The 13,424-nt window shown below is 44.7% G+C and overlaps 1 protein-coding gene across 1 annotated transcript in view; it reads left to right on the forward strand.

Annotated features, from left to right (window-relative positions):
• The window catches only part of FAM184B (family with sequence similarity 184 member B), a 123,026-nt gene that overhangs the window by 44,032 nt on the left and 65,570 nt on the right, over nucleotides 1-13,424 (forward strand). The window contains exons 2-4 of the mRNA XM_007187611.3: nucleotides 10,094-10,846; nucleotides 11,607-11,778; nucleotides 12,883-13,022. Of these exons, the coding sequence (XP_007187673.2) occupies nucleotides 10,094-10,846; nucleotides 11,607-11,778; nucleotides 12,883-13,022 (1,065 nt within the window). The remainder of the gene's footprint in view (nucleotides 1-10,093; nucleotides 10,847-11,606; nucleotides 11,779-12,882; nucleotides 13,023-13,424) is intronic.

The raw sequence follows: 13,424 nt of genomic DNA on the forward strand, positions 1-13,424 counted from the left end.
GAGCAATGACTTGGGGGGTAATCAGCGCAGGTCTCACTGATAAGGTGGCAAATGAGTAGAAACCCAAAGGAGAACGGTTGTCCCAGAAGAGGCAACAATATACACGGAGATGCAGTGAGAGAGTGAGTGTGCTTGGCATGATTGAGGCACGGCAAGGATGTCCGTGTGGTTGGAGTGGAGGGAGTGAGAAAGAGGAGAGGATGAGATGAGCTCAGAAAGGTCCTGGGGAGCCAGAACATGTAACCCCCTTTTGGTTGCTGTAGGCTCTGACATTTTCTGCGTGGTTAGTCATCAGAAGGTTTTGAGCAGTGGGGAGACATGATTTGACTGACTTTTAACAGACTTTAGATGGCAAGGTAGAAACAAGGGTTGAGGCCATTGTAATGGTCCAAGTGAGAGGTGCTCATGACTCAGATTAAGGGCAGGATGGGATGGTGAGAAGGGGCGAGATTCAGGATTGGCTGATGGAGTGGATTTAGGATGTCAGAGACAGATTTGAGGCAGAGACAGCTCTAAACTTTTTTTAACTGTTTTTTTTTTAATGTGGTAAAATATAAATGACATAAAATTTACCATTTTTAAGTGTACAGTTCAATGACATTAAGTACATTCACATTGCTGTGCAACTGTCACCACCATCTGTCTCTAGAACTTTTTCATCTTCCCAAACTAAAACTCTCTACTCATGAAACACTAACTCCCCAGAACCCCCTCCCCCCAGCCCCTGGCAACCACCATTCTACTTTCTATCTCTGTGAATTTTGCTACTCTAGGTACCTCATATAAGTGGAATCATACACCACATTTGTCCATTTGTGACTGGCTTATTTCACTTAGCTTAAGATCTTCAAGGTTCATCCATGTTGTTGCATGTGTCAGAATTTTTTTCTTTTTAAGGCTGAGTAATATATCATTGTAGCTATATACCACATTTTGTTTATCCATTTATCTATCAATGGACACTTGGGTTGTTTCTACCTTTTGGCTAGTGTAAATAATGCTGTGAACATGGGTGTACAAATATCTATTCAAGTTCCTGCTTTCAATTATTTTGGAATTGAAATTCCAGAAATGGAATTGCTGGATCACATGGTAATTCTATGTTTAATTTTCTGAGGAGCCACCATACCATTTTCCATAGCAGCTGAACCATTTTACATTCCCACTAGCACAAGGGTTGCAATTTCTCCACATCCTCATCAACACTTATTTTTTGTTTTTTGATGATCATCATCCTAATGGGCATGAAGTGGTATCTCACTGCAGTTTTTTTTTTAATTTTTTAAAAATTTATATTTTATATTGGAGTATAGTTGAACAACAATGTTGTGTTAGTTTCAGGTGTACAACAAAGTGATTCTCATTGCAGTTTTGATTTGCATTTCCCAAATAATTAGTGATGTTCAGCATCTTTTCACGTATTTATTGATAGACTCCAAAATTTGACGTAAGCAGCTGGAAGAAGGGGATTGCTATGGAACGAGATGGGGAATAATGTGGGAAGAGCAGGTTTTGAAGGAAAAATCCGCAGAATTAAATTTGAGGTGCATGTTACATAGAGGAGATATTGGTAAGCAACAGGACATGAATCTGACATTCAGGTGACAGGTCCAGCCTGGACACATAAATTTGACAGTCATTAGCAAAAAAAAGCATACATAAAATCGTGAAATTGAATGAGATCCCAAGAAAGTGTTTGTAGAGATGAGAAAGTCTGAGGCCCAAGTTCTGAGGCCCTCCTATTTGAAGGATGAGAGATGAGGAAGAACTAGCCAATCAGATGAGAAGGAGTGGTCAGTGGTCAGTAGGAGGGAAGCCAAGTGAAGACAAAGTTTCGAGGAGAAGGAAGTGATTCTTATGTCAAATGCTGCTGAAAAGTTAAACAAAAAGATTGAGAATTTTCTGTTGCTTTAGCAACTTGGAGGTCATTAGTGAAACATTGACTGTTGTTTTGGTGAATTAGTGAGGTTGAAAGCCTGATTGGAGAGGGTTCAGGAGAGAAGTGGAGGTGAGGAATTAGTGACAATGGGTATAAACAAAGTATTTGAGGAGTTTGCTATAAAGACATGCAGAAAAGTGGGGGATGTGGGATCAAAAGAAAGATTTTTGTTAATGATAAAAATTATAATACACTTATATGTCGATGGGAGTGATCCATTAATGATGATGCAGGAAGGAAGGGGGAGAATTACTGGAGCAATGTGATCCTTCCCTGTGACCCTTGTGCCTTTCTCTAGCAGATTTCTAGCGAAGCACCTCAAACACCACTAAATGTATTAATTGGCTTACTTGTCTCTCTCTCTTTTCATGTGTTAGTCAGGTTTTCTTGCGATAATGCTGTGTAACAAACAACCCTAAAAATCTCAGCAGCCTACAAGAGCAGTGCTTTGTCTCCTGCTTAGGTTGGCTGCTGTACAGCTGCTCTCTGCTGGGCTTGGCTGAGCCAAGCTAACTCCAGCCTTTGGGTTGGGGTCCAGCCTGTTCTACGTGTCTCTCATTTTGGAACTTATGGCTACCCTAAATGTACTCTTCTAGAAGCAGAGCAAGCCAAAACACATAAACACACTTAAAGCCTCTGTTTGCAACAAGTTCACTCTCATTCCATTGGCCAAAGCAAGTTACAGGCAAGCCCAAAAGGAAAGAAATGTAAATGCTGTCCACAGACTGGAAGGGCCATAGCAAGGAAGGAAAAAAAAAAAAAAAGGAAAAACAGGACAATCTAACACGTTCTGCTAACCTATAAGCCCCTCAACAGAATGATCTTATTTGTTCTGTTTTTCTAGTGCCTAGCACCATGCCGAGTGTGTAGAAGATGCTATAAAAATATTGAATGAAAGAATATCACCAGGTTTTTTCTAAACAAGCTACTTGTCCTATTTCTTTTAATTTTTGGATCCAAAAGGATTTGGGTTTCAATCCCAGCATCTGCACTTTTTAACATTATTTTATTTATTTTATTATTTATTTTTAACATTGTCTTTTGGCAATAATAGTAAAAATAATAGCAGTCAGAATTTCTTGAGTGTTTACTCTGTGCTAGGAATGCTGCTATGGGTTTTAGGTTCTGTATGTCATTTTAATCTCCAAACAAATCTATGAGGTAGGCATTGCTCTCCCCATGTTATAGATGAGGTGACAGAGAATCAGAGAGGTTAAATAACTCCCTCAAGCTACAGAGAGGTGGATCTACAATGTGAACCCAGGTCCAGCAGGATCCAAAGCCTCCTTTTAAACACCATGCTCTATCACTCCTAGATGTTAAATTAACCCCACCCAATGTAAAACAGGAAGAAGCATGAGAATGTTCACTTTGTAAAATTGTTAGATTTATTTATTGTTAGATTTATTTATAAATAATATGTATATCACCTGGCCCAGAGAAGGTTATACTCTGGGCACTCAATAAATATTATTTCCTGTTTTCCTTTTCCATTTCACTTCTGACTCCTGCCGCCAGACTCGATGGAAACTTTCCTTACGATCTGATGCTCAGAAACCATTAATTATAGCTCTGTTAAACTTACAATACTCAACCTCTAAGACCTTAACAGGCCGGCTGCAGAAATTTTCTCTGAACTCACACCATTAGCAGTGAATTTCTAAAACCCTTGGGAAGACATTGCAACTTGCTCAGTATTTCTCTTGGCTCCTGAATTATCCATGTCCCATGATGGATTCTGAAGTTGGCCTCCCCTGAGGGAAAGATTCACAAATAAGGCTTGGGCCAGTCACTTTGAAGTTTCAGTTGAGTAGGTGGTGACTGAAAGAAATCAAGCAGGTGGCAGGGGAAAGGTTGCCAAGTGACCTGCGCGGCATCAGGCCCAGGAGAAGGGTGGGTATGCTCAAAATCTGCTCAATTTCAGACTCTGAGGGTGGGGTAGGGTGGGAAGGTGAAGCAGATTGTGTCTCCAAAAAACAAGGGACGTTCCTTTTTGAGGGCATAGTGTAAGAAAAGAGAAGAAAAAAACATTTAATAAATACCTACTATGTGCCAACAACTAAAAGATGTAATCCTATTTGATCCTCAAAAAAACCAGGTCTGGGTTATCTCTCTTTTACAGGCAAGAAACTGAGGCTTCAAGAAGTGAAATAACTTAAGCAATTTTTAAAAGATCAGAGTTGAGAAGTATATGTATCAAACAGAACTAGCTTGCCTGTGAATGACAGAAAACCCAGTGCAATCCTGTTGGAATCACTGCAGGGCTGGCATGGTCTTCCACTGTGCCAGAGACCCTGGCTCCTCTTATCTTATTGTTCTGCCAACTTTAGCCTGTGGCATCCCCTTCATGGTTGAAGATGAACACTCGAAAATAAAAGATTCATCCCGGAAGAAATAATGACACATCTGCTTATATCCAACTAGGCAAAACTTGGTCACTTAGCTGCTCCAAGTTAGAAGGGAGGCTGAGGAATGTGGCAATGTGCCCACAGAAAAGTTAAGGTTCTATTTCTAAGGACAAAGGAGAGAAACAGATATTGGGTGCACCAGCAATCTCTGTTACCAGGAAGTTAAATCTAGGTCTCTCTCACTCCAGAGGACCCCTACTCCACCAGTTCTACTATACTGCCTTCCCTAAGAGGAGTGCCATTGCCACAGAAATCTCCATCAGGCTTAAAGTGCCCTGTGGACAACAGCCAGTTCCCATAGGTGCTTACGGTGAGCCAGGCATTATGTGATGTGTTGTATAGCACTGTCTCATTTAATCCTTCAGTAACCTCATAAAGCAGGAACTTTACTCTCCCCATTGTACAAATGAGGAGACTGAGGCCCAGTGAGATTATATGGCATGCCCACGGTCAAACAGAGAGCAGATAGCATCTGGATCCATATGTTGTATGGCATCCATACAACGGCAAAGAGGATCTGCACTCAGGCAGTGTAGACTCCAAAGCCTCGTCTTTTACGTGTTATGCTTGTCTGTTTCATGTGTGTTCCCACTTCAGGGCCTCTACTCCTGCAGGTCTGTCTTCTGGAATCCTATTCGTGCAATCTCTTGCCACCCCTTACAAAGTTCTCGTTCAGTCTAACAGGAAACACACTGAGAGTCTGGATCAGGCCAGCCATTGTGCTAAGTGCTTGGGGAACTAAAGAATATATCAGCTGAGGTCCCTATTCTTATGAAGCTCACATTTTACTTTGACATCCAGCATCTAAATGTCCATACTATGATATGAAAGGGCCATAACAACCAAGGGGTTCACAGTGCACTGGAGGACAGATTAATGGGATAAGTTTCTATTATCTGGAGGGAGCTAAAGGACACTTTACATAGGAGGTGAAATTCCTTATACTTTCCTGCAATTGTTCAAGTAAAACTCATTTATCTTGAGTTATACCATTTCTTCTGTTTCTTTTCCTTTCTACTAAATCTTCTTATCTGCCTTTCTCTAGTGCCCTCCACCTTACTTTGATCTTGTTTGCCCATCTAGTCATCTGCCTATTCTATCCCTATTCCCTTCACCAGTGGTTTTGGGGAAGAATGGTACACGTTCTTAATCTCCCCTTCCCCACCCTCCATTCTCTGTTTAACCACACCAGTCTGCTTCTGCCCCCAACACTGTACCAAGAATGACCAAATGCTCTGGCTTTTTCCCAGCCTGCAGTTAAAAGTCCAAGTCCTTTTCTCTGGACAGAAGGTAATATTCATTACGTAGTTATTGGGTATCTCGTGTCTCTATGCAATATTTCATGTAGCCCTCAATGTAGCCGTAGGAGGTTGGTGCTATTGTTAATCCGATTTTACTGTATGTAAGGAAACTGAGCTCCAGACAGGTTGAATCACCTAAGCCAGGTCACCAGCTAGGATAGAGTGAAGCTAGGACTTCAGCTGAGTTTGGCTGGTTCTGGAGTCGAAGCCCTTAATCATTACTCCTTCAAAAAAAACAGGAGATAACTACATGCTAGGAGAGTAGGAGTGGGCCAGGATTTAGGGTTGTAGCCCTAAGAAACATGGTAGAAAATTGAAATAGCCCTTATGGAAGAAAAGAATAGGGAATTACTACGACAACTCAATTAAATGGTATCCGCATGGAGAGCACAGATGAGGTTGGAAATCTTAAGTACCAGTTAGTATTATTTGACAAGAGCTGAGGTGGGTGGGTTGATCTGGTGTTCATAATATGAAGGATGTGAGGCTAAAGATGAGGTGGGCAGGTGATTTGAAGATGTCAATAAGAAGGTAGTTGAAATGATTGGTTGTGGCTTTAAAGGAGAGAAATTAAGGTAAAAGAGGCTATTGGGCTAGGGGAAGAAGGAGGGCAAGCTCAGAGATCAAGGTTGTGAGAATGAGGAAGTGGAGAGAGTGGAAAAAGATGAGACTGACTTGAGAATAGGCAAGATGACCCAACAGAGTAGTGCCAGGAGTGCCCTTGCCATGGGCACAGTTGTGAACATTCACACACGTCTCCATGTTGTTCAGGGAAATGAGTTTGCTGCTTTTGAACTGAAGAATTCTAGTACAAATTCTTCATATCAGTTTTATGATGCAAAATGGCATCTCTCCCCACCTATGACTGGGAGAGGAGACACTTCTTTCATCTCTTTCCTAAGATTCTATATTAACTGTGAAGATGAGTTTTTTAAGACCAAGCTCTGGAATTTCATTTGTTGCATTCATAAGCAAAAATCGGACCTCAAGATTACCAACAGGGATGGAAAAAAAGAGTAAGGAAAATTTTATTTAATAACACCGAAGTAAGCATATTGATGATCTTCCACAGAGGAACAACTTAATGTCTATCAGCAGGTAATGGAGAAATAATTTATAGTACATCCATATGATGTGGCATAGGAAGCAGCCAAAAATAAAAATGAGGAATCTCTTTATATACAGAAATGGCATAATCTCCAAGATATCTATGAAATAAAAAAAAATCATGGTGCATATGAATGTATATGTGTATAAAAAAGGATGGTGACTAAAATATGATATGAATAATAACGTATCATACTTTCCAGGTTATGCATACATACCCTTGGAGTAACCTTCTAAGGAAGGTCAGGAGACGGTGGGTCTGGCACCTCTAGAAAGCCAAAAGTTCTGTAACCAGATCTCAGCCTAAGAGAACAGTTTGGGCAGGTCTTTGGTGGGGATTGTTTGGGGACTTTAATTGCAAGACACCACGAATAAAAGTGTGCATGCCAAAGTGCCTTAAGGCTTGAGCCCATTGTGAGACCCTCTCTGCTACCTCCAGCCTGAAATCTGATCTTGTGTTAATTCAAGGGTGTGCCCATGGGGAGCATTTTCACAGACAGGGCAGACTCACATGAGTGAATGCTGGGAAAAGGTGAAGTCCTTTAGACCCTGATACAGGCGACATGGTTCTCACTCAAATGGGTACAATGTTTGGGTTCTTTCTTCATTAAGTGCTTTAGTGGCATCAGAATATACTGGATCTCCAACGAAGTTTTCTGTCGTACAGGTATAGTGAATGTAGGAACCCCAGTTCCCAAGATCACCACCACCATCACTCATTTATTTTATCCTCAATGGAATAACCAATGTCAAATTTCACGGAATAAACTTTACAAGGATGTTTTGTTCTTCACCGTGAGAAAACCCCATTTATGTTAAGATTTGATCTGGCACAGCTTGACTCCACTGAAGATAAAAGTCAATCTTTTTTTAATCAGTTGGGGTATCAGGTTGCAGAAAAGTTAACACAGCACACCTGAGACTGCTTATCCTTAGAATGGTCTGCTTGCAAAGTTGACCCTTGGCTGGCATCTGGTAACGTGGATTTCCAGAGGGTTCCCATCACCCACACTAATAAGAACATCTCAGCAGGCCTTAACTGTTTGTGCAAACAATGTGATTTATGTGAGCACTTACTTTCCTTCTGGGAGTCTGGAATTTTGGTAATGCCGAGAAGAAGTTGTCTACCCGACTAGCCCCGAATAAAAACCTTGCTAAGTCTTCAACGAGCTCCTTTGGTAGGCAGTATTTCACATGTGTTGTCACACCCCCTTGCTGGGGAAATTAAGCAAGTCCTGTGTGACTCCACTTGCGGAGGATTCTTGCAAGCTTTCACCTCATTTCCTCCAGACTCCCCGCTGACCTCCACCACTGCCAAGCTCATTTTCCGCTTGCTGATTTTGCCTTGTATCCTTTCTCTATAATTAATCATAGCCGTGAGTATGACTATTTTCTGAGTCCTGTGAGTTCTCCCAGGGTGATCATAGCTGTTGTAACAAATAAATATCAAGACTTCAGAGGCTCAACACAATAGTTTATTTCTTGTTCGTGTAGAGATCAAGGCCAGGGCTCCTGGTGGGCAGGTGGCCTTCTACTCAGTCCCTGAGGACCCAGGCACCTTCCATCTTGCACTCCACAATAAGTTTGCAGTTGGAAAAAGAGACCGGAAAGGACATGCCTCCTTCTTAACCCTCCCCTTAACCCTAACCCCAGCGTTGGCCCTGAGATGACGCACATCCACCTCTGGCCACATTCCATTGGCAATCACTAGTCATATGGTCCCATCTAGATGCAAGGGGACTAGGAAATGTGGTCTCCGCTTGGTGGCTGTTCCTCTGCAGCAACTCTGTGGAAAGAAAGCATGAATCTCTGATGACCAGCAACAGTACCGTAATAGATACTTACTATGAACCTGTCGTGTGCTCAACTTCATACCAAGTGCTATGATACAACACACAGAAGTCATATTGTTCTTACCCACATGAAGGCTGACATGTAAAAGGGAACTGGTCACCCCCAAGGATGAGGAGACAAGGCTCCCTTTTTCTGGGAAGTCGTCTTTTCTACTAGACCCTCCCTCTGTGTTTCCCTAGTAAGTGGGGCTGATCCCTCTCATAGCGCTTAGTGCATCGAAACTGACCATATTCTTGTCAGACTCTCCTGACGAATTACAATATTTTTGAGGCCGCAACGTCAGCTGCCTTATTGATCAGCACATATTCCTAGCGCTCAGCACAGAACATGGCGCATCTGAGATAGTCAGTAAATGCGTAAATGAATGAATGTTCCAGGGGGACGGTGAGATACAGTGCAGTACCATGCTGTGAGCACAGGTTATTCGAATCTTCTTATCCCTTGTGACCTTGAAAAAGTTGCTTAATTTCTCTGAACCTCAATGTTTCATTCTTAGAATGGGGAGAAAAATACCAACTTTGCAGGGCTGCCTTGAGGATTTTCTGAGATTCTGAATGTGTATTCAGCACCTAGCCCTGAAGTTATGGAGAACCGTTTTTCACCATGGAGTACGTACGATGTTAGCTGTGGGTTTTTCATAGATGCCTTTTATTGGGTTGAGGGAGTTCCCTTCTCTTTCTAGTTTGGTCAGTGTTTTTGTTATGAAGAGGTATTGGATTTTGTCAAATGCTTTCCTGTGTCTGTTGAAACAATCTTATGGGTTTTGTCCTTTATGTTATTCACGTGGTGTGTCACATTGATTTTTTTTTCTTTACTATTTTCGGTTTTCTGTTTATTCTGTCTTTTTTTTTTTTTAATTGAGGCATAGTTGCTTTACAATGTTGTGTTAGTTTCTGCTGTACAGTGAAGTGAATCAGCTATATGTATACCTATATCGCCTCCCTCTTGGACTCCCTCCTTCTCTGCCCGCCCCCCCGCCCCCATCCCACCCATGTAGGTCGTCACAGAGCACAGAGCTGAGCTCCCTGTGCTATACGGCAGGTTCCCGCTAGCTATCTATTTTACACATGGTAGTGTATATATGTCAATCCCATTCTAAGATGTTAAATCAACTTTGCACTCTTGGGATAAATCCCACTTGGTCATGGTGTGTAATCCTTTTCTTACATTGCTGGATTCTATTTTCTAGTGTTTTGTTGTATCTTGTTTTGGTTTGGTTTTGAGGGGCTCTTTTTGTGTCCCAGATTGTTTCAGACCCTTCACTGGATTCCCATGGTGCTTCCCAGAGGTCCCAGTGGAACTCCTTAGCGGTTTCTCCTGGGCACAGTTTCTAATAAATCGCTTCCACTCAAATCCTCTTCTCAGGTGCAGCTCGTGGGGATCAGCCTACGTCACCGCCAGGGTCACGGCCCTCTCTGGTCACGTGGCCCCTCAATCACACCCACGCCCCTCCCGCTAACCCGGCTCCGCGAATCCTCCCGCAGGTGATCTATGCCCTGAACACCCGCCAGGACGAGGCCGAGGCGGGCATGGAGGCGCTGCGTGAGGCCCACCAGGAGGAGCTGCGCAAGGCGGTGGCCGAGACGGAGGCCAGGCTCCTGCAGGCGCAGGGCCGCGCGGGCGAGGAGGCCCTGAGGCAGCGCATCCAGGCCCTGGAGAGCGCCCTGGAGCTGCAGAAGCGGCTGACGCATGAGGCGCTGGCCCGGTCGGCCGCTTGCGGGCTGGAGACCCAGGAGAGGGAGCTGAGTGTGGAGGCCGAGCACGCCGAGCGGCTGCTCACCCTCTCCAGGGAGATGCTGGAGCTCAAGGCCGACTACGAGCAGAGGCTCCGGCACCTGAGCGGCCACGAGGCGCCCCGGTGGGGCCGGCTCGCCCCGGAGGGTCCCGAGCCCCAGGCCGAGCCGGGCTGCGGCCCCGAAATGCGGGAGGTCCTGCTGGAAGCAGAGCGGCTGCGAGCGGAGAACCAGCAGCTGAGCGAGGGCTATGCTCGGAAGGCTGAGGAGCTGCAGGCCGCGTACGAGCGGGAGAACGAGGCGGTCCGGCAGGCCATGCAGCAGTCGGTGAGCGAGGCCCTGTGGCAGTGGCAGGGGCAGGAGACCGACCTCCGGAAGAACTTCCAGGCCCAGGAGGCGGCCCTGCAGGCCCAGGTCCGGAAGCTAGAAGGGGATCTGGAGCACAGAGGCCGCAAGATCAGTGACCTGAAGAAGTACACCCAGAAGCTGAAGGAGCGCGTTCAGGTAAAGCAGGGACTCTTCCTACCTTCCAGATGGGAGACTAAGCATGGCCCCTAGTATCGAACACCTACCGTGTGTCATGCGCTGCGCAAAGCCCTTGACTTCGGCCAGAGCGAGCATTATTACTCCATGGAGTTCAACTACATTCATTCAGCAAGTACGTATGGGACACCTACTATGTGCCAGGCCGGGGCTGTGGGCAGGAGACACACGGTGAGCCGGCCTTGATCCCTGTCCTCTGAGAGCTGAGAGACTTACAATTTAGAGATGAGAAGATAAAACTGAAATTGAGAAGCTTAAGGATGGGCCTAGCTGGGCACTCAGCTACCAAGTGTTTGAACTCAGTTCAGCCTAATTCTAAAGCCCCCACTCACTCCATAACAACTTGCTGTCCTCACATCCTTGGGGCTTCATATTTGTGGAAAGCCAGACCATTGACAAGTCAGTCACATGAGGCCCACAGACTCACAGAGCCCCATCTCTAAAAGTAACAGCAGCTAGTATCCTTCATACTCCCTGAGCATTTTTTTTCTGTCCCAGACACTTTATCTCATTTGATCCTCACTACAGAAAGGTTAAATAACTTGCCAAAAGTCACACAGCCAATCAGAGGATGAGTAGCGATTTGATGAACCCTGAGCCACTGAATTCCAGAGATTAAAGGCATATGCTGTGCACTTACTCACTTTTCAGATCTGATGTACATAGGATGTCTCGACACAGAACTGTAACAAGAGAAATGAGACCATTTCTGTCTGTTTAGGACCTGGATGTGCAGCTCAAGGAGGCTCGACAGGAGAATTCAGAGTTGAAAAGCACTGCAGACAAACTTGGGGAGAAGCTGGCTGTTGCCAAAGACAGGCTGATGTTGCAAGAGTGTCATGTGACACAGAAAAGCCGTGAGATGCCCGGAACGATTTCCTTACACAGCAAAGGTTGGCCTGACGCTGCTTGCAGCCTTGAGACTGTTGAGGGAGCAGAGTGGAGGGCAGGGCTATTTGATCTGACCTGCCTGGTGGGCGAGTCCAATCCATGCAGGACACAAGTGAGCCGACATCCAGAGCTGACACAGGTCAGGTGTTTAAAAGGCATGATGCAAAAGGATGTCTGGCCCCCAGAAAGTTCTCCACCGTCCACCATAGTGCCTGAACTTCTCAGCTCTGGCTTTTCCCCAGACTTAGAAAATGCTTTATACTCTAACATCATTCACACGGTGATGTTATTGGGTGTTCCCAATAATTTTGTGAGTTAGGTATTGTCAGTATCCCATGTCACAGATGAAGACATGAGGCTGAGAAAGTAACGTGGCTAGCTCAAGGCCAGCCAATTGACTGGTGATAGAGGTGGTGTTTGAGTCTCAGATTATCTTACTCCAAAGTGCTTTCCACTGAGCTCCCTCATCAGAAAGTTCTTGAATATGTACAGTGTCATCAGCTTGACACTGGGAGATACAATAAAGGCACAAAACATAGGCTCTGCCTCTAGGGAGCTTATGGGACTGCTACTTTACAGCCCACAGCATGCCTTGCTCTCATGGGTGCGGCCCAGGCAGCAGTGAGGTGTCTGGGAAAGAAGAAATCACCTGGGGCTGGAAAGTACGAGTTGGAACCAGAGGGTATGGAGGGTTTACAGCAGTGGTCTCAGAAGTAGGGCATAGGGGAAGAAACTGAGCAATTCTAACTATATTTATTTTTTGTCTTATACTTGAAATCTCTTTATTTAAATCCTTTGAATGTACATATTATCTAGGAACGTCCTTAATTTTTTTTAACCTATGGAAAGCACAATCAAAAAAATTTGAAGATGACTAGTTTAAGAAGGGAGAGCAGGACAACTGTTTGAACTCAAGATGCTATTTGGGCAAAGGTGACAATCACCACTTGGACCATGCTTGAGGCCAGAAGGCCATGGAGCAGGGGTTACATAGGGGAGTCAAGGGCAAAATAGTTGAATAGCAGAATGGCGACCCAACTGCAGAGGCCTCAGGCATGTGTCCAAGGCCAAGGGCATTCCCAATGATGTTGACACTGTACTTGCAGATGACATGAAGACAGAGAGAGTTTCAGAGAATGAAGTCCTAGGGAAAGAGGATGATTTGGAAGCCTGCAGTCTCCATCCTCAGCAGGATCAGAACTTTCCCCAGGAGTGTCCGTGCACGAAAGGAGGCACAGATATACAGGTACCGTCTGACCTGGCCCTGGGGATGGAGCAGTCACAGGGGGCTCTGCTGGAATGAGCTTCAGATGGAGGCCAGCCCCAAACCATGACAGGTCCACTTGGAAGCAACAGGTCCCATAGTTTCAGGGGTGGATGCGTGGGTGTGAAGTTCCAGCCAACGTCCTGCCAACTGCATGTCATTACATGTCAAGCTAGGAGACTGAGAATGTAGCAGACTTCTCCCAACTCCTTATCATTAGCTCTTGGGAAACTGGAAGCTTGCTTAAGATTCCTGCTCTATGTTCCCAGTCAAAACAAACAAAGCATTTTTTAGAAACCACCATAGTATGGGCTGGAATATCTGATCCTATGACAATAGATACACTACTCCAAAAAGCCCTTTTCTGATGGTGGATAAAGTGAA

The sequence above is a fragment of the Balaenoptera acutorostrata genome, chromosome 5, assembly GCF_949987535.1.
Source record: "Balaenoptera acutorostrata chromosome 5, mBalAcu1.1, whole genome shotgun sequence".
NCBI lineage: Eukaryota > Metazoa > Chordata > Mammalia > Artiodactyla > Balaenopteridae > Balaenoptera > Balaenoptera acutorostrata.